This window comes from Gadus morhua, chromosome 20 (genome assembly GCF_902167405.1).
Source record: "Gadus morhua chromosome 20, gadMor3.0, whole genome shotgun sequence".
Classification (NCBI taxonomy): domain Eukaryota; kingdom Metazoa; phylum Chordata; class Actinopteri; order Gadiformes; family Gadidae; genus Gadus; species Gadus morhua.
The window spans coordinates 20,646,118-20,668,298 of NC_044067.1; the positions used below are offsets into that span (position 1 = coordinate 20,646,118).

At 44.3% G+C, this 22,181-nt stretch overlaps 1 protein-coding gene across 1 annotated transcript; it reads left to right on the forward strand.

Moving 5' to 3' along the window:
* The first annotated feature begins 64 nt into the window (after nt 1-64).
* klhdc3l (kelch domain containing 3-like) lies at nt 65-21,410 on the forward strand. Its single transcript, XM_030343171.1, has 9 exons — nt 65-106; nt 946-994; nt 5,771-5,973; nt 7,245-7,327; nt 7,941-8,019; nt 8,666-8,712; nt 8,860-8,974; nt 18,886-19,069; nt 19,605-21,410. Exons 3-9 carry the CDS (start codon nt 5,814-5,816, stop codon nt 20,212-20,214), a joined length of 1,278 nt encoding a protein of 425 aa, XP_030199031.1. The 5' UTR covers nt 65-106; nt 946-994; nt 5,771-5,813; the 3' UTR covers nt 20,215-21,410.
* Nucleotides 21,411-22,181: the final 771 nt, after the last annotated feature.

The window sequence follows — 22,181 nt, forward strand, 5'->3', positions numbered from 1 at the left end:
TCCTTCCTTCCTTCCTTAGACCTTAGCCCACACTGGCTCCTCCTCCTCTGAGAGACGGATCAGAAAAACGGAATTCAGAAAGCAGCAACTACCACCAGATCATTTGGTTAGTGGATTTGTACCGCTTTCTTCCTCACTACCTCTTCTATGGCTTGACGTCAATACATCAGGATTACATGTAGCCATATGTGGGACGTTTCTACGGTAATATATATTATTATCTCTAAAGAGGGGTAGTGGTTTCTTCACAAAGTTTCTCACGCATCTCTTCATAGCTTCGAGCAACTCGTCAATAACTTTCGCGTTCAACCAAATGTTCACCAGTGTTCACGTAAGCTTATCAATATAAACTATTTACTAAATTCGGTCAAACGTTTTCATCATAGTTTTGAACATTACAGTGGATAACGGAGCACACTCTTCTGAAGCGGCTCACATCCTAATAGAGATAGGGTTGGGCTGAGACAGGTTCTGGGATTGTAGCGTTATTTCCGGTTTACCGCAACGTCATTTCCTTCTCTTACTTGAGTTATGAGTTATTTACTCGAGTGAACCATCTACTGAGAGAGAAGAATGCATCAACGTGTTAATAATAACAATAGCAACGACAATGACAATATGTACGGAGTTTTTACGAAAATTTTAAGAAAGCAATGTCAAAAACATGGAACGGATGTGGCTGTATCAGAAGTACCGCCCTCTCTCTAGCTCCCATAACCATGTATCTGAATGTCCCGTGCGCTCTCTTTCCAATAACGCTAATTTGAAGCATCCCTTTCCGGGCGTTCCGTCTTGAGACGTGAACGCCTGGGAACCAGGTTAAGTAGGACCTATACACTTCGATACACACGATCAAATTGATTTCATATATGAAGAGAAGATTCAGATTCAGAAGACTTTATTTGCCATGACATTTAAACATGTTTGGAATTTGTTTTGGTACAGTGGAGTTTACAACAGGACAGACAAGACAGGACAAGACAGTGCAAAATGAGTGAGTAAATAAATAATATAATAAATATAGAGTGCCAAAGTGCAGAGAGCTCACATGATTGGGTACAACAGACCATTAGATGGTCTGTTGTACCCAATGATGGTCTAAAAACATCAGTTCTTTTGATCACTTTAAAACACCATTATGCACTTCTCATTTTTTTCTCGGTGCCAGAAAATAATTAGGCAATAGCCTTAACAAAACACATGTTTTGCATTTCCCCCCCTTTTATGAATATATTTTTCCCTTCTTAAATGTCAATACACAAGTGTGTTTGAAAAATGCTTAATCGCAGTTAAGAGTTTGAGGGTTTCTTTTGATCCAAGGTCCAGAAGTGTTTACTTATGTTACCACTTGATAAGTTGCAGGGGTCGTCAGTTGGTTGTTATGGTGAAGTGTAGATTCACCTCTGTCACCACTTGATAAGATGCAGGGGTTGTCACCTGGTTGTCATGATGAAGTGTAGATCAATTCCAGTCAAGCCACAGTGTAGACAATGAGCCTCTCTGATAACTGTCAAGACAGGGATTTTGCTTTCTTTCTTTCTAAAGAGAAACCTTGTTTAGTTTTGTGGTAACCTTGAGGTAGGCCTACACCTCTTTTAATGTTTACTTTTAAAATGTGCAATCATGAACATGCTACAAGTAAAAGTAAAGTTAAGATATGTTTCCTTATTATTCTTATTGGTCCACAGTCAATAGAATATGTTCAGAATATGCACCATGTTAAGTGGCATGAAAGGTAACTATTTGTATAGTCAAATCATTTCAATGATGAAATATTTGCGTGAGGTAACTGTTAAACAGGTCGTTTAATATAATTAGAGTTAAGTGTTGGGGGTAACGCGTGTAATGCGTTACAGTAACAACCTTACTGTTTTGGGTAACGAAGTAAAGTAACGCATTGCATTTAAAATATCGGTAACTAATACACAACTTTACCAGACTATAGTAACGCGCTTTCCTGCGTTACCCAAGCCGTGTTTGCCTGCCTGTAAAGTTCTGATCTGTTTCAGGTGCGTGCATGCGTGTGGCTGCAGCGTCTTTCTGTGTGTTATACCGTGTTATACCGACATGGAATCGAAGCTCAAAATATTTTTCGAGTCCTCCCCGGATCATGTGTCCACCACCGCAGAGATTTGGTCCTCCAACAACAAAAGTTACTTAGGAATGACCGTTCCACTGGATAGACAGCCTTTAAAACTTGAGAAGGCTGCTATTGCATGCAAGAGGGTGAGAGATAGACACACTTAGGGCCCGTGTCCACCAAAAGCCTTTTTAAAAGACGGAGCGCTCCGTGAACTGCTTTCAACGCGTTTGTGCGCGCCGCTCAAAAAAAGACGCTTCTTGCCGTGGCAGCGGAGGTTGCGGACGATCCCCCTGTGTGCCTGTCGTGGTTGCCCGGAGGAGAGTGTGGGTCCACAGCATTAATCACGAATCGTGGCAGGAGGCAGTACGGGGAATACCACCTTTAACTTGAGGTCGTACAGGACCGGACACTCACTCACAGCTGTTATTAAACTTTCGTCCGACATGTTTCAGTTTGTTTCCGTTTGTGTTCTGTTGATACTTTTAGCCTTGCCTCCTCCTCGATTTTGATTGGTCGTTCGAAAAAAGCGCCGATGACGTGGAGCGCTTTTCTTCAAAAGTTCAACTGTTTTCAACTGGGGCGCGCGTCTAAAAGCGCGAGACGCGCGGAGCGTTTAACCGCTCCGGGCAGCTTTTTAAAAGGCGCGCTGCTTGCGCGTCCTGCCATAGAGAATGCATTGCAGACCGGCGCTCCGTCTTTTAAAAACGCTTTTGGTGGACACGGGCCCTTACGATGTTATAGCTTGCGAAATAGATCAGGTTCATTCAGCCTTTGGACCACATAAAGTAACAGCATGTGTCGCCGCCGCTTAAGTGCATTTCTGTTTTAATTGTATGGGATAAAGTGACCTTTCTATATGTTTCCTTGACCACTTAATTTTTGTTCTCATGTTCTCAAAGCCTGTGTTTTGAAACTTGTGTGTTGCTACTAGGGCTGGCCCGAATTATTCGAATATTCGAATACTCGTTCGGAAAATTAGTATTCGAAGCTTAAATCAGTATTCGGAGCTTCGTTTTTTTTTTTTCACGTACGTTCCAGGATGAATTGAAAAGCTCCCGTAAGGGCTGAGATGGCAGAGGACAGCTGATTTGGAACAGAACAACAGCTGTTCGCTTTCACGGGGAAAAACTAAAGAACTTCAACCTACTTAGGCCTACTAATTAACATTCAAAAGCTATTAAATTAAGGCTGTGTTCACATCTAGCGTTTTTTGTATTAGGGAAAAGTTGAGCCGACCGTTTAAACAAAAAAAAAAGCTGGCAGAGTTTTTTGTCCTAAAAGCGCAGAGCGTTTTTTCTATCGCCTAGCAACGAACCCATTCTAGACCCGACGTTACTCACCTACTACGTATCCCGGCTAGAGCCCATTAGACATGTCGTAGATCTCGACATGTTCTGTTATTTAAACTATTAACCGCTCCACCGGCACTTTCCCGAGTGATTTGTCCGCCATTGTTTCTTATTTTGACAGTTGAGAGTTTCCTTCGTGACGAAGTGTCAATATTCCGCTTGTGATTTGTCAGTTTCCAAAAAGACGCCTGACGTCGGCCGCTCCATACGGAGCGTTTTCTTTCAACGCTCCGTATGGCAGAAAAAAACGCTGGGAGAGGCGTTGAAAAAAACGCCCGTGACTTTTTCCAGAAACGCTCTGCTCCATAGGAATATAATGTAAAACAAGCACTGGCAGATCTAAAAAAACGCTAGATGTGAACACGGCCTAATGGTGTGTTCCTGAATCCTCGGACGCCAGCCCTCCGAGTTGCACTTTTGATGTCATTTCCTGTCTCAGAGCATTTATAGCGTTCCTGTTCGTCTTTGTGAATGTGTCAGGAAATTGGCTATTCATTGTTTATTGTTAGCTGCATTAGCCTCTTTAGCAAACCAACCCGAAAACAAACACAACTTTACATTGTATTGCACGCACAGCAAGACCGTGCAATGCATTAATTGGTGACCTGAATAAAGTAGCAATGTAACCATTCGTAAGAGCATTTAAAATCAACATTAAATGACCAACGTGGTACAAATACAAAGAAAATAAATCTCTTCACGGGTGCAGCCATTTTTGTTGAGAGCGTCATAACTGCACTCGGTCTACTCTCAGAATTCCGAGAGATGAAGGCAAAAGGGGGCGTGCCTCCGAGAAATGCCGCAAGAAAGCTTGGAGATTTCCGACTCGGAAGGCTGGCGTCCGAGTTGTCATCGTAGCGAAACAGATGTCATTACACTAGATATGGCTCTAGGGCACAGGCAGAGGAATAAACTAGAAAATTATAAATTTCACTGGAATTAGTGGTATGCAGCTTTTGGTGTGTATAGCTGATGCATGGGAAAAGTATGAGGGATAATGAGGGAGATGAAATAATGCTGTGGTTTAGTGGTGGCTGCTAGGGTGTTACATGCTGCTTATTTGGGGTTTTGGACAGGTGATCTGCACAGTTGCTTGTGTTCTGGACGATTGCTAGGGTGTTGTAGGTGTTTGCTAGGGTGAAATGGATGGTGTCTAGGGTGTAAGGGGTGATTGGCAGCGTATTCTGGGTGGTTACTTGCTAGGGTATTCTGGGTAATTGCTACTGTGTCCCAGGTGAGTTCCCTCTGTGGTTTCTATTTTGGGTGGTTGCTAGGTCATTGGGGGTTGCTATAGTGTTCTAATTCTTAAATGATTGATGTAGTAAAGTATAAAGGAGGAGTTGAGAGAGCTTGGGAACAATCATCTTTTTATAGCATTTTTTATTTTATTTTTTTACTAGCAGCTCTGTAGTTCTTCACTGGAGGTACACTGCAGGTATCCTCTGACGTAACTGGGTGGCTAAGGAAGATCCTTCAGGGACATGGGGTATTTTCTGGTATTGTTTCCAGGAACACAGATTGTTCTCTAAAGGATGGGGATTGCTGTTGTTGTGGTTTATAGCATCTTAGAGATATATCCATGTTTTTCTTTCAGTCACTACTTAGTTTTATCTTTCATTTCATTTAGCCACTAAATTCCCTTCAGGCCTGGCTGATTTTCATCAAAACCTTTGCGTCCAAACTGGATGTAACAACACATTTATCTTTTTAGCAGAAATTATTGTAACATATATACTTTTTGCAATAATAATAATGGTTAGTTAGTTGTAACACTGTAAGCTATTTATCGACTTGCAGGAAATTCAACAGCATTCCGATTTCTAAGAGCATGTAAGAGCAGAAAGGAATAAGACAGTGAATTCAGATACATTTTATTTAGGAGCTGATGGGGAGTGCTGAACGATGTATTCTGTTTGCATGTTAGGATACTTTAACTTTTAAAACACAACAACATTGCTTTTTCAGTACTCTTCTGTTAAGAGTTCACCTAGACTCTGCATAGCCACCCCCTCCCACCCCTCCTACTTATTATATGTTGTACGTCCTGGCACTTAATGTAAGCACCTATTGTCTGTTGTACTTAGCATTGTGTAGTATTTAACATTGTGTAGCATCTTATCCTAGATATCTTTGTTGTGTACGGGGAATTGGTTAAAATAGAGATTGTAAGTGCTTGGCACTTGGTTCTATGAACATCCTTACTGTCGACAGCGATATATTGTTATTCCTACTCCTACACCTACTCCTACGTAAGTCACTTTGGATAAAAGCGTCTGCTAAATGCCCTAAATGTAAATGTAAATTCCCTTCCCTTAACGTTAATGACCTGTCGCTGTAGGAGATGCTACAATGACAGCAGTGGTGCTGGCCCGCCTGGCGTGATGAGTCGCAGCAGCCCCTGTTTGTGGACGCCCCTCCCCCAGGCTGAGGCCTCACCATGTGACCGCTACAAGCACGCCTGCTGCACCTACCAGGGGGATGTGTATGTCCTGGGGGGCCGCAGCACCCACTGCCTGCGGGACTTCTGGAGCTACAGCGTGGGTAGGTGCTGGTTCATCCCTTTGCGCCGTACTGTGTGGCAATATTTCTCACTTTCTATTGACTTTTATGGCCTTATTTCGGTGACTTTTACTGTCAATTTTTTTGTTTGTCAACTGTACTGTACTGTCTGTTGCTACTGGATACCTGAATTTCCCCAAAGGGATGAATAGAGTATCTACTTAAATTACACTACATACAATTACAGCATTGCAGTATTAAAGTGCCGCATCAAAGGGAATTCATAAGTATGGAAAAAAGTATTGACATAGGAGATTTCCATTCCGACATTTGAGTCCAATCATTATGAACTTATGAAGTTAAAAATATTGGTGTTAAAGATCCCATGGCATAAAAACTTTCACTTTCTGAGTTTTTTTAACATTAATATGTGTTCCCCTAATCTACCTATGCTCCCCCAGTAGCTAGAAATTTTGTTGGGTGTAAAACGTGCACTAACCATTCTTCTCCGCCTTTGAAAATACGAAGCTCAAACGCGTCGTTTTGGAATTTTCCCGGTATGTCGTCATAAGGGGAGATGCCACCTCCCCATTCTCTGCCTTGCCAGCACAGAGAATTTGGCCCGCCAATGAGCTACGACCGTGTGAGTGCCACATGTGTGTGTGTGTGATGATTACACACATTGCAACGCAACTGTTATACACTTCTTTGTTATTCGGGATTCGTTCGTTCTGACCAAATCGTTCACGACCAACCCATCACTAGTATCTATGTATAATATGATATTATTTAGATATAGAGCTCCAGGACCGCCGGAGCACCCGGAGTGTTCTAGAATATTTACAGAATATGGCCAAAGGCTGTGTGCACCTCGCCATTGCGATGCATCAACTGTAAACAGAGCGCATGGTACGGTGGCCGCAAGCTGCTCAGGGCAACACCCCCTACCTTTTCCTTGACCCACCTCTCTCCGGCATTAAAGCTTCAGACACCGAAACGGCACGTTTGGGGAAAGCTCAATGTGCGACTGGCTCCTAGTGGCTGTAATTCTGCACCACGGCAGAATTTCGGGATCGTCTTCGAATACTGTGTTAGGGGCCCACTAATATCTCTATAAAAACATTCATAAAGTAGCATGCCATGGGATTTTAAATATTTAAAATGTGCTTTGTGGACCATGGCTTTACATAATCGAAAAAGGCCCTTATACGTTTGAGTTCCCTTTGTCTTCGGGTGTATCTTGAGTATGCTTACGCAAGTGGATTTGCCTGTGCCTGTGCTTGACTTGTGTCCCTGTGGATGTTCTGTCATAGTGCGTAACGAGTGGACACAGTTGCCATGCAAAGGTGAAGCGGCACCAGAGGAGCTGGAGGAACACTCTATGGTGGCCCACGAGGTACAAATCCCATGAAGCTAACATTAGGCCTAAAAAAAAAAAAAGTTTGGTTCCTGTTGGTTGTCAGTTGAGGTCAAGGGTAGGTAGGGAATTTATTTTATTTTTTCCTGCGGCAGCGAATGATGAAAGTAGAAAAGTAGGTTGTTTTCATTTAAAAACGAGAGAATGCGCTCATCCTTGTACAGAATGAAGAGGTGCTGTACAAAAACGTAATTATAGTTTGCATTTTTTTTTTTTTTTTTAAGCTCATAAAATAATTTGGGTCGCAAACAAATGGACAGGGTCGGTCGGAAACCGGAACCAAACAATTATTATTTTTTTAGGCCCTACCATTGTGTAGTCTGTAAGGTCTTACAGTGAATACGCAATAGATATTCATAGTCATTGATGAGTAGAAAGGGGTTAGAAATCTGGCTCAATGATGCGTGCCAACACCGGGTATCAAACCAAGTGCTTGACTGTTGGGACTTGCACATCCCGACGCAATGGCCTTTTATTCTCTAATAAAAAGCCCATTGTTATCAGCCTTATCTGCCGCCCTGATCTCTGGAAGGACATCACTGTTTTGCTCCAGTCCAGTAACAAATCTAACAGATGATTTGGATGATTCCAGGGCTTCCTGTACGCGTTCGGGGGGACCCTGGACGGTGCGTACACAGGTTGGGGGTGTCCACTGTGGGTGTTTGACTTGGGTGAGTAGCTTCACAGGAGTTTCTGCTGTGGGGAGCGGGTGCCTTGGCCTGACCAGGGTACTTGCCTGTGCTTGTAGACCTTTAGAGCTCTGGTATTTACACTGATACCAACATGTCAGAAAGTTAATCTGTCACATTCCCACAATCATCCAAAGTGAAAATATGAAATGAAGGCGGTTGTTTAGGGGTCACAGTATGAGCATTCTTTATTATTCAATATACCGTGTAAAAATTGAATAATCTTTCAATATTAATACATGGTGGTGCAGTAATTCCTTTATAAGTTGTAAAGCGCTGCATTTTGTTGTTGTTCACTAGTTTATGACAATGTTTTAAATATGCAACATAAAATGATATTCACTAAACCTGAAAAAAACTCTTACCGGTAATTTATCTATACATTTTATCCTAAGTGACTAGCCTGTCTCCAAACAATGTCTCTGAAACACAATTGAAAAAGAATGGGAAACATTCAGACAATAGCAGGACACAATATCCATGCTCCCAGCGTGCCTCAAAATAGCACAAATTGTGTAGTGTTTAGCCTGACACAATACCCTGCTGAGTGCTGCTTAGCTTCCATCTCCAGACCCCTGTTTTCACTGCTCAGTTCCTTTCTCTTCTTTCTTTTCATTTCACTCTCCAGGGAAGAACAAATGGGTCCACTGGCAGGGAAAGAAGACTGTTTGTCGGGTATGTAAGGCTCTGCCGTACCATTATATTCAACGCAAGTAATAACACATTAGGCAAGGCCAAGCTGGGGCCTGTGCCTGCCTGCGACATGTACACACACACTTTGAAAGATACTAATGGAATAGGCTTACCCAAATGTGTGCACAGATACCGACCAACAGGAAGAGCCACAGTGCAGTGGTGTTTGGTTCCTCCATGTTCGTCTACGGAGGCTACGTCGACATGAGGGGCTCCTCGCAGGAGTTCTGGAGATTAGATTTTGGTGAGAGCAAGTAGCATTTCTTTCAAGCGATTCATGTGAAAGTGAAAAATGTGCTAGCAAACATGTTATCGCATGTTATACAGCATAATGTTTGTTGGGTCAGCCGACCACTATGCAGAAATGTGTTTCCTAAATCAGACAGAAGAATATGTTTATCTCAAAATTATAATACTAAGTTGCCGTAAAGCAATAGTGTCCTAGCAAAGAAATCCTAGCAAGGAAAACAACGAGGAACCGAGAAAATGGTGAAGGAAATATGGAAATAAGGAATATATAGACCCAGGGCCTTAGATTTTGCGTAGTGGAATTAGATTTGTCAGGCCAGGGCTGGGCAATAATTTGATTACGATTATTAATCGCGATAAAACTCACGTCGATTACGACGATAAGCATTAGACATAAATGCTCGATATTAAAAATAAATAAAAATAAAGTTAGAAAAAAAAATATATATGTATTTACATTATTTTCAATAGGTTACAAGGCAAGCTACCTTATATTGTTCTGTTGGAAGCAGATAAAACACGTTTGTGAAGTTAAATGTTTATATTTAAATGTGATTAAATATTCCCTTATCACAAATATGGTTATAAACAAAAAAGTATGGTTTAATTAATGAACACTCTAGTTTCTTCAGGCTGCAGCAGTATCAAATCATATATTGTGATTAATATCGACATCGATCAATATCAAAAAAATAATCGTGATAATATTTTTTGCAATATCGCCCAGCCCTAGGCCAGACCCATCGTCGATACAAACCCATTGATTGCAACCAAAACGTTCCTTATATATGCGGCTTGATGACTTGTGCATGATTTAAATGCATGAAAATAATAAATTGCCAAATCCCAGTTTCCCACAGCTGTCTATAGGCAAGGCCCAGTGGCTCTTCTAAACGACCACCCCTACAAACAAATTCCATTTACACAATATGACAACAATGTGAATGTTTATTCCAGTCAGCACCTGCATTCAATTGACTGAAATGTAGGCTACTATTGGTGTTATGACCCTAGTGACTAGATGGAATACATAAACATAAACCAGTATAACAGGTGAGTGGCAAAAGTTTGGAAAGTACTGAAAGTGGTGCCAAATCTAATTATACAATACCTGCTGTGCCGTCCTCGGTATGTCTGCTAATACCCTGACGGCCAGCTAAACTCTTTCCCAAAACACCAAGACTCTGCAGACGTATTTCTCACTTCCACAGGTTTAATGGACGCACATGGGAAAAGGTGAAACTGCAACACACAAATAAAAAGGCAGAGAAATCAGAAATCTCATCTCAAACTAATGAACAAGAATATTTACTTGTGAAAAACATTCTGTATGTTCATTTCAACACTATGAACGTTGTCAAATGACCCACGTGTAAACTAACATGGTATTCGTATAGCCGTAGCACATTTGAACTGTCTTGCAATGAAAACTATACAAACTTTTCAAAATAGTGATTAGTACCTTAAAATTAAATCAAAATACATACCAACGATGCTATGTTAAGCACAAGATTTTGACAGTCTTCAGATGTGATTACATTTTTCTGGATTTTACAGATTTGAACGGAACACTGAACCAGCTAGACGCAACTGCGATTTTACTTCCTGGAGTCACGCGATTGGCCGATTGGAACCGCGCGTCTTAAAGGGAACGCTTCCTGAATAGAAACGCAATGCATGCAAGGAAATGCATGTATATTTTACCTGTAACATTGAACTTTTACTCGTAACAAAACACTCCCCGCCTGACGTGGATACACGTCACCCCACAGTCAATGCACAGCCCATCTTTTTTTTTCTTTTTTTTTTCTTTCCTGTAGAACAGTCCTTTACTAAACAGTCCATTTACTAAACAGTCCATTTACTGTGCCTCTGGAGGTAAAAGGGGAACTATTTAATTGACTGGCATGAGAAAGAGGCTAGTCCCACCTGGTTTGATGATCTTCACCTCAACCTGGCGCACTTTCCCATCTTTGCTAGGGAAGGCCTGTGTAATCAGCCCAAGAGGCCATTCATTCCTAGGTGCTTGACTGTTCTTAAGGAGTACAACACTTCCAGGTTGAATGTTTGGCTGAGTGGACTGCCACTTCTTGCGGGCCTGCAGTGTTGGGAAAAATTGCTTCCTCCAGCGATCCCAGAAGATGTTGGACAGGTGCTGAACCTGTCGCCACTGGGACTTGTAGAGGTCAGCAACTCCAAACTCACCCGCAGGAGCAGGACCAATGTTCGTCTTTTGAGTGAGAAGAGCAGCTGCAAGAGAATGAACTAGTCATCAGGGTCCATAGTCACTGTAACAAGTGGCCTGGCGTTGATGATCGCTGCGACTTCTGCCATGAAAGTCACCAGCACTTCGTGAGTGAGCTTGTCTTTCAGCTGGAGGAACATTGCGTCCAGAATTCTCCTCGCCAGCCCTATCATTCTCTCCCATGATCCACCACAATGGGATGCATGTGGGGGATTAAAGGACCAGGTGAAGCCCTTGTCTGAGAGGTAAGTCTTCACTTCAGTGCTGTTAATGTTTGAGGCTATCTTCAGTTCTTTACAGGTGCCAATGAAGTTCGTGCCGCGGTCAGAGCGAATGTGTTTGACCGGCCCGCGCACTGAAAGGAAGCGCTGTAGCGCGTTGATGAAGCTAGAGGTGTCGAGGGATTCAATGACTTCAATGTGCACAGCTCTTATGCTCGGGTCAACAAGGTCGTAAGTGGTCTCAGAATTGCTTGGCTCCGGCTTGGAGAGAAATTTGGGACCATTAAGCCAGCTGGTGTGCTTCAGTTGGCTAGCAGGAACGGAACGCGTTCGTGATCTGCAGGGTTCAGGTCTGTAGGCACGTCGCGCCACTGGTCTGGTTGGGAGGATCTTCGGATACGTAACACCCGGTTGCTGACATAGACATAAAAGCGTGCGGTCTCATTACTAATATAGCCCAGGACTACTTTACTGTCTGAGTAGTAGGTTACTGCATCAAGCTGTAGGTCTAGTTCTACTGAGACCAGGTCTGCTAACTCAACTCAAGTCTTGGCACTGTGTGTTCAGTGCGGGGGGCCAGCTTGGCTTTGCCCATTACAAATCCAATCTGGTTGTTGCCATTACTATCAGTCACTTTGAGGTCGCACACAACACTGATAGCTTTAACTGACGCATCACAGAACACACACAATTCTCTTCTTACCGCTGCTGACGATGAGGCTTCTGTTCAGCGCCTTGGGATGGAAAGCTCAGCGAGCTCGGACAGAGAGGCTCTCCAAGATATCCAGGCATCTTCCATGGCTGGAGGTAAGGGCGCGTCCCAGTCACCACTCTCCGCCGTGAACTCCAGGATTACCTTGCCTTGGACTGTTACAGGCGCGACGAATCTAAGTGGGTCGTAGAGGCTATTGATTGTGGACAAGACGCCCCGCCGGGTGTAAGGCTTGGTCTCACTAGAGACATTAAAAAGGAAACAGTCGGTCTTGAGATTCCAGTCAAGCCCAAGGCTGTGCTGTAGCGGTAGCATGTCTGCATGGAGGTCAAGGTCTTTGAGGTCACTTGCATGGTCACTGGATGGAAAGGCGTCCATGACCTCTTTGCTGTTCGCTGCAATCTTGTGGAGCCTTAGATTCGACTTGGAGAGCACTTCCTGTGTCAGTTTTAGCAGGCTGACAGCAGCTTGAACTGTGGGCAGGGATTTCAACCCATCATGAACGTAGAAGTCATGCAATACGAAGTGCTGCACATCTGGGTCGACGTGGAACTCGCTGCCTTGAACAGACTTGTGTAGGCCGTGAATAGCCATTGCAGGTGAAGGGCTGTTACCAAAGACGTGGACGTTCATTCGTAAGAAGTCACAGACTTTTTCTCTTACTAGGAAGCAATAGAACATCTGTTCTATGTCGGTTATGAAAGCGATGGCCTCTCTTCTAAACCGAATCAGCACTCCCAGTAGTGTGTTGTTCAGGTCAGGTCCTGTCAACAGCACGTTGTTGAGTGATACGCCGTCGTACTGAGCACTGGAATCGAACACCACACGTATTTTCTTAGGTTTCTTCAGATGATACACTCCGAACGTTGCTAGGTACCACCTTTCTTTGTCCGGGCTGAAAGGGGGGGCTAACTCTGCATGACATGTTGTCCATGAAGGTGAGAAAGTGGTCTCTCATCTCAGGTTTTTTCTCAGTTACGCTTGCGAGATGTGAGACGCCTCAGCGCCTGTGGCCTGTTGTCTGGGAGCCGTTGGCGTGGGCTTTTGAAAGGTAATGGCGCCAACCAACTGTGGCATGAGTCTTTTCGTAGTCCCTCATCCATTATCTCCATGAACGTTGCATCTTGAATGGAGGGAGCCACCTGGTTATCATCCCTGGTCCGCCTGAACAACGTGCATCCAAGGTGGTCGGTTTCACAGAAAGGTTGGTCCTCAGAATACGCTGGAGGCTCACTGGTGGCTTGGGTTTCACTGAACCTCTCCTTCACATGGAACACGTTGGGGCACTTGTCAAAGAGAGCGGGCCGTTGCAGCTCTATGATGTTTGTGTGGAACGTGCTAATAGTCAGCGGTCTATGGACATTACCTAGGCAAACATTTCCAACAATGACCCACCACAGGTCTAACTTCTGTGCGTAAGGCAGGTTGTGAGGGCCATTCACCTGTTTGCGGACTTCATGTACTCTGATAATGTCCCGTCCCAATAGAAGCATAATGGGGGCTTGTGGGTCAATGTCTGGGATGAGCTATGCCACTGAATTTAGATGAGCATGGTGAAGAGCTGCTTCGGGGGTCGGAATCTCCTCTCTGTTGTTCTGTATGTCGTCACACTCTATGAGGCTTGGCAGCGGGACACGAACGGTTCCGTCCAGAGACTCCACTTCATAGCCACTGGCCCTTCTGCCTGCTGATTGCTTCACTCCAGCACATGTTCTTAGTGTGTAAGGAGCACTTGGACTTTGGTCGTTGAACATGTCAAAGAACTGTGGGCGAACCAGTGACCATGATCGCATACAGTTTCACTGCTTTTTCTCTGTGGCCGGCTGGAAACACTTTGACGAGGCATATCTTCGAGCAGGAGCGATCTGTGAGTTCCCCACCAAAGACTTTCGTGCACTTGTTGGTGACCTGAGACTGGGGTGAAGCTCCATTCTCCTCCCCACCGTACTCAGAAGCAGGGTCAGCCTCCTGCTGCCAGGGTGCGGGTCCAGGGTGAAGCGCTGTATTGTGCCTGTCGCTCTTACTGTCACGCTCTACTGAAGAGACTGGCAGATTTGAACCCAAAAGCACGACTCAGAGACAAGCATATACTATGATGTTCAGTTTTTACTTCTTCAAGCAAAAAACAGGGACGGGGCGGAGAACGTAGTCGGGGACAGGCAGGATCGGAAAACCGGGACAGGAGACAGGCGAACGAGGATCCAGAGGGACGAGGCGGGGAACGTAGTCGGGGACAGGCAGGATCGGGAAACCGGGACAGAAGGCAGGCGAACGAGGATCCAGAGGGACGAGGCGGGAACGTATTCGGGGACAGGCAGGATCGGGAAACCTGGACGGAAGACAGGCGAACGAGGATCCAGAAGGACGAGGCGGGGAACGTAGTCGGGAACAGGCAGGATCAGGAAACAGGAGACAGGCGAATAGCTGGAGAGTCTTGCATGAACCAAACAGCGAAGACAATCTGGCACCAGGTGAACAGTGTTCAGCTAACTTATAGGCTCCACTAATCACCTGATGCAGCCCAGCTACGAGGGTGAAAGAGGCGTGGCAGACAGACCGTGACACTTACACTCAAAACACTGGACATTTAGTTTGCAATTCTTTGCTATGTGAGACGAAGAAGAGAGACATTTAAAGCACACATTGTTTTCTCTGAGGAGTGTTTTGCGCTCGTCAATGGGCTTCTCTCTGAATGCTCGGCACTTACGGAGAGGGTGTGGCTTTTTATGCTACAGACACAGTTTGTCGCCGTCGCTGTAGCTTGTTGGAGGCTCTACCTTGTCAGATGTGGCTCTGGGTAACACATCTGTCTTGTGGACGGACACCCGCTGTCTGTTCGGCTTCCACTCTGTCTTCTCTGTTCTGGGGGCCATGTCTGTGTAGCCGATGAGGCTGAAGCTTGGATCATTTGCAATGCGAGCCTGCTGGCTTACAAAATCGACAAAGAAGCCAAAGGGAGCATAGCTCACCTGGTTTTGATGCTTGTCGGCTGCACCAACGTCCACCCACTTGTCCCGGAAACGAAACGGGAGTTTCTGTACAATTGGGTGACGCCTCTCGCCGTGTCAAGGAAAGCTAGGCCTGGTAAGTCTCCTTCAGCTTTAGCAGCCTGCAATTCCATCAGCAGATCGCCCAGCTTTGTCAGCTTAGGTCCATCTCGGTTTATTATTTCTGGAAGGCTGTCAATGCGTTTGAACAGAGCATTTTCTATTGCTTCAGCTGAGCCATATGTTAGCTCGAGCTTTTCCCATGCCATGGCCAGTCCTGCTTCTGGCCGATTGATATGTATGGCTCTTATCTGTTCAATATGCTCGGCTGACTCCTTCCCGAGCCACTTTAGTAGAAGATCCATCTCCTCGCTCGGTTCCAGGTTTAAGCCGCTGACGGCAGTCAAAAAAGAACGCTTCCATGCTCTGTAGTTGTGGGGTTTGTCATTGAAGTGAAGCAAGCCTGTAGCCACAAGCTCACGGCGGGCCAGATACCTGACAAAGTCATTTATGTGTGAACTGCAGTCATTGGAGTCTGGTGGTATGGCGTGGCATGCGGGAGAAGGCCCGGTGTTGTGATTTTGTGGTCTCTAGTGGTGTGCAGGAGTAACATGCTCACCGCTGGACTTGATTTGAGGTAGACGAATTTCTCAAGGCAACCTGTTGAATGGCCTGTGACTGTCCTCCTATGTGCTGATGTAAGGCTGCTGTGAGACGAGACAATGTGGAGCAGTATTGTTCTGATGCGGATAGAAAGGACTGGTTTCAGGCTTTAGTGGTGAAGGTGACACGTGGCTAGGGACCGGCGCTGTCTTTGCTCGTGTGTCACCGTTATCACATGACTGTAATTCTGAATCCCTTTCTTCAAGTTGATCAAGCAAATACTGCTTTGTGCGTTGTGAGGCTTCTGAAGGAAAAGAGTTTATGTTCAGGTAACAACTATGTCGCTCATCCTTAACATCAGCAGCAACTTCAAATGCCTCTGCTTCAGCAATGGCTGCTGAAGCCTCTTTTTTATATTTAAGCATTTCTAAAGACACTTCCAACTTAGCTTGTTGTAGCCTCAGATAAGCTTCTTCTTCAGCATAGGATAGCCGTGCCTTTGCTGCTTCGGCTATTGCTCTTGCTCTGACCGCTGCAGACCCCGGTGATGAACTTGATCTCTCTGAACAACATAATTGCGAGCGGGTCCTTAACGATGCGCTGTGCGGGTACTCCTGTATTGCTGTACTTCCATGCGAACTCTCCTCTGTAGCACTTGACTGTAGAGAATGCTCGTTGATCGTCCACTGGATGCGTGTGACGACGTCATGTCGGCTGGCTTCCAACTTGCTCTGATTTATCTCGCTTGCTATATAGCCGTTGTTTCACTGTGCCGTCCTCGGTCTGCTAATACCCTGACGACCAGCTAAACTCTTTCCCAAAACACAAAGACTCTGCAGACGTATTTCTCACTTCCACAGGTTTAATGGAAGCACCGGGTACGTCATCCTTAATCCATTCCAAAACTGCCTGGCAACAGACGATCGCGGACGATCGCGTCGAATGACGTAGGAAGGTTCAAGAACATTTGCGAACTCGTTCATTGAGCGTGACAAGACAGATAACACTTATTTTACAAATTCGTTAAAAAAATTAAATGCATTACAAATATAAAGTAAAAACAAGTGTTATCTAGAGATCCGTTATCTGTATAATGTTATTTCGTTTTTGGCAACATGAGCGCAAATGTTTTTTGAAACCTGCTTTATACACTCAGATTACTAGCTAAATTTGATTAAACAATTACGTACAATACAAATATAAAGTAAAAACAAGTGTTATCTAGCGATCCGTTATCTGTATTATGTTATGTCATCTTTGGCAACATGAGAGGGAATGTTTTCTGGAACCTGCCTGGCAACGGACAACCCCTTACGTAATCTGTTGTTTGTTGCCTGGCAACGGACAACTGATTACGTACCCGGTACAAATTTGTCAGCCGGTACAAATTTGGTGTGACAGCACCCACCACTAACCTAATGTGTTTAACAGAGAAAACCTTGTGATGTACATGGAAAGGGTACCCCAAGCTTACCTAGCCCTTTCCCGATAAGGGGAATCCTACAGGGACAGTCACAAAAACAATTGACCAGAAGAGCAGAGATATATGTGTGTAGCAATGGCAACTGCTAGCCCGTTTCAACAGGAAATGCACATTTATACATCTCCTTCATTTAGAGTTGGTTGGTCTTTGAGGATTGGTTGACCAATCATATACTGTAGGTAGCCTCTGTGATCCAGATTTGCATCTACCCACTTGGAGCCAATAATGTGGGTGGCATCCAGAATCTGCATTTCCTGCAACCTGTGGTGGCAGTTAACGGGACAAACACACACGGCATACAACGCCAGTGCAGGCATAAACCACTGCATTTAACAATTAGTCAAATATACTTTTATATTGGCTAATATTAAATACCATTATTAATATAATTCATGTAGGAAATCAGTGGCCAGTCAATGTGGAGACGTAAAGCTCTGTTCTGTCTGATTAGGCATGGTATTCACATCAAATCTTGACAAAACCCCCATCAATAAAGAGAATGTAGAAGCATTTGACTGACTTATATTAATTAAAGAATATTATATTATATAAGGTCGATAGTAACCTATATTTCAATCTAATTGAATAATTACAATTAGGGCATTTAGCAGAATCTTTATCCAAAGCGACTTACATCGGTTGATACACACATTGACACACTGACGGCAGAGTCAACCATGCCCCCACCTGATTAATGGTACTGACATGACAGAGACACACATTGTGGTCATATTGTGAAAAGTGAGAGTTGGTGGGTCATTAAGCAGAGGGCACAGCTGTGTCTATAGAAAGCTGGAGCAAACCTGGAAGCCAATGAGTTTCTTCAGGCATTTTAACCATGCAAAAGTCACAAAGAACAAGGCATCCTAGAGCTGCATATACCAAGAACATATACTATCTAAATGATTGTGCATTGCTGTGAAATCATTCATTCAGCCCCGCTGTCCTCCCAATGAGATTTCCCTCTGTTTCACTCACAGTTTTCCCAACACAATGAATTAACTATGAAAGAATACTTTGAATAAATGTCTCTTTGGAAGATTTTAATAGTAGGAAGATTTATGTCTCCAATAGAGAGACATTTACAAACATTGTTTACAAACATTTCACTAACGACAGAAAAGGAAAAACTTTTTGTGTCGATAGGTAGTGAGTGGCGTTCGCACAGGATGGTTTCACAAATGAGTTATTCGGTCTATCTCTGATGTCATAGTCGCTTCACAGAGGTGGAACGCATGTTAAAAAATACAGAAGAAGAAGTACACATAAAAGTAGATAGATAAAGCCAGTATTTTTTAACAATGGGCAAAATTACAAACAATCCTTCCATAAACCATAGCCGAAGAGACACAGCAGTGTAGGCTAGACAATAGACATGCATGCCTTCTTCAATGACTACTATCACCAACAGCTCAGCTTTGTTTATATTTTGCACATTTTTTATGGTTTACAATGATGAAATCTCAGGAGGGTATAAGTGTTTGAAAAAATAGATATGGCCCAAGCCTGATATATCGTTGATTTTAATTTGTTCTTTGCATTTACTGAACTGTTTTGTAAAGTCCTTAAAGTTTTGAAATAAATGCTCTACAAAAAAGAGTGCGTTAGTATAATTGTATTGTTCCTTTTTTAATTCTTTGTGTTTGTGGCTCCAGACTCCATGTGCTGGTCTCTGCTGGGCGGGGATCAGCAGTCTGGCCCGGGCCCCAGACACAGTCACTGTGCCGTGGCCCACCAGGAGACCATGTACCTGTACGGTGGCCTGAGGGGCCTGCGAGAGCAGAGGGACTTCTGGAGCTGGAACTCGGGCAGTCGCTCCTGGTGCTGTCTCAAGACCACGTGAGTACCCACTGGGTCTCCCTGGGAACCAGGGCTCGACCAACAAGCACGCTCGGGCAGCCTTTTAGCTTTTATGCACCATCATACCTGGAAGGACATACTTCCAGAACATCTCATGGTCTGACTCGTCATAACTGTGTACTCGTAAGACCTGAAATACTTCTGGCATACTGCTGGCAAAGTACGGGGACTGAGTACTAATGAGAGGCACCAGAGGAATTTAATAACATGTAAAATGACACAAAAAATACTTAAACAAACAGGCTTGTGGGATCTTCATAAGATCACAAGCCCAAAGCTGTATTCAATCTCCTTTGCCACAGTTTTCTAATCTCAATATGAAGGAGGAATTTAACTCCACCAATTATTTTGTTAATTATATTATGTATGTTTAACAGCTATCTTCTGGGTCATTCTCACACTCTTAGCATTTAGACTTAGAGAACACTATTAGATGAACCGGCTATCATAATGCTTCACTGAGTCATCCTTGACCCATCTCACAAATGGCTCTCCCTCACACACAAACACACAGCTCCGGTCCTTCCAGGCTAGTGGGCCACACCGCGGTGGCCTACAGGGATGGCCTGCTCCTGTACGGCGGGGGTCAGAGCCTGAACTCCCCCCTCAACTCACTGTGGAGGTACAGCTTCCGGAGCCAGTCCTGGGAGCGCCTGGCCCTGCTGCTCGGCTCCACTAGCCCTCCTGCCCGGATCCACCACTGCTGCCTGGGGCTGGGGCCAAGCTACCAGCCCACCACCAGCCGAGGGTCCCCCCTCCCCAGAGTGGAAACCAAACCCAGGCCCTTCAAGAACAAGTGCTTCCCCTCCCCGCTGTCTTACCTGGGGACGCAACCAGAGGGCGCCATCGAGCTGGAGACTTTTGAGAGAACAGAGAACGGTTTGACCATGCGCTGTCCTGTCGGAGAGGGGAAACAAAACTGTCTGACTTTTGAGAACCAGGCGTTCTGCAACCGCTGGAGCTGCGAGGACATGGATGAGAACTGTGAAGGAGAGGACCTAGAGGAAATGATGAAGGATGTCATTGTCCAGAACCTTCCGGACCTTCTGCTGCTCCTTGGCGGGAAGCCCTTGGGCCAGCAGGCAGCCTTGTCCGTGTGGCAGATGACCCTGACCGAACCCTAAATGCACCCCTACTCAGGTGGCCCTTGTAAAGCAAGAACAAATAAATCGTTGTTTTGTTGATTTCTTTTCAAATATAATTGTTCAATTATTTAACAAAAGGTACACCTGGTTGGAAGAAGAAATAACACATACACCCCACCTCTCTTGCTCTTGCTGCATGTGTTCTCATCAGCCAATGATAAATCCAATCACTAATGAGCATGAGACTTGGTCTTGAAGGACTCAAATTGGCAGTTTCGGATATAACTTTGAATAATCGATCTCCATTCTAACCTAATTTTCTTGACCTCGATGAAAAACATTTAAAGTTCAAGAAAGATGTGAAGGAGAATCCATGAGGACTTGGGAAAAGACTTACATTAGGCTGCGTAATTATGCAAAAGCAGATGTTGTGGAGTTGGGTCTGCCGTGATGAATCCACAAGGTTTCAAAGATGGATTTAAAAAAACTCATCGATACTGAGCCTGTGTGCTTTTAATGTTGTGGTTTCGTACAGGCTATATATACGTATATAATTAAAAATAAGTAAATATTACATCTTTACCATGGTTGGAATTGAAATAAAGAAAGGAATATAGGGCGCCAGTCACAAAATGGAAACAAATTGGATGCCACACGCTCACCCTCCTGTCCACACATTTATCGACAGGAATCCAAATTATGATTGTATGAGAATAATTGTTGGTCATGTTGATAGTTTGTTTTCATGAACAGCTGAACGGTGTTGCTTTATAATTTGCTGCCCCAAGGAATTGTGGGAGAACATTCCCTCCTTCCCTTTTGTAAAGGATGTTTCAGTGCACCCTATGCAAAAGGAGATAAGAAACAAAGCATCAAAACACCTTTCCTTCACACAGCTCTATCATTGCTGCCTCTCAGGTACGTCCAGGTCGTTTCACTTAGTTAGGAACCTTCCAGAGCATAAAAAAAGACTATTCGACCACAGCAATGGTTTGTACATTTTTGACCAATTGTTTGTTTTGTCCCCGCCTTACATCATTGTTCTTATTTATGAACAGCTTTGGTCTTTGAATATGTAACGATGGATTTGAGTAGGACAGGATTTAACTACATTTTTTTTTGTAATATATTTAAACACATGCATCAACCAACAAGGTGTCACTATTATGTTACAAGGCAGTGTGTGAATCTAATATGTTAATTATCATTGTATTAAAAACCCTATAGTATTGAAATCACACGTAGCAATTCACATGTGACACGCCACCTAGGTTTCTTTCACATTCCACCTAGGTGACTTTAACTGGGTTCCAAACAAGTCCCGTGCATGCGGTGTGAAAGGGGCATAATGCCCCTTTCACACCGCCGCAAAATCGGGGCCGGTTCCGGGCCAGTTCGGAGCTAGGGCCAGGGCTTTGGTTTCACACCGCCAAAAAACCGGTTCAATTCTGGCCCCACTTTAGAGCTGGGCTAGAACTAGAACCGCTTTTACGCCGGGGGCAGTGTTTATGAAGGTACGGATAAAGGCCGATATATGCTCTGTTTAACGCGTAAGCACGTAAGATACATAACCCCCCCTTGCGCGGTAAAATATCCCCCCTTACGTGCTTAAGTGCGTCGGCCCAAATTCCTGACTATGCGACTAAAACACTACGGCCCTACGCCTTTATTATGTCCATGCCCTACGCAGCTCGCAAAGACTGTGATTGGCCAGCCAACCACATCCTTTCAGGAGTCTCACATTTCCGGTTTTACAGCATAATAGCGCCATTTTTAAAAGGCCGTGACAGAAGCGAATGAAGAATTTTGAAGAAGGAGAAGAAGAAAACACAAGAACGAATTATGATAATTATAAACAGTACCGCGGGAAGTAGGGGTGCTGGGGGTGCTGCCGCACCCCCTGTCTGAGGCCCTGTCTTATCACAGAAAACGATTATTTCTAAAAACTCCGGCCAAAGTGGAGATTTCTGAAAACGCCGGTTATGTGTTGTGTCAATGGGGAGAAA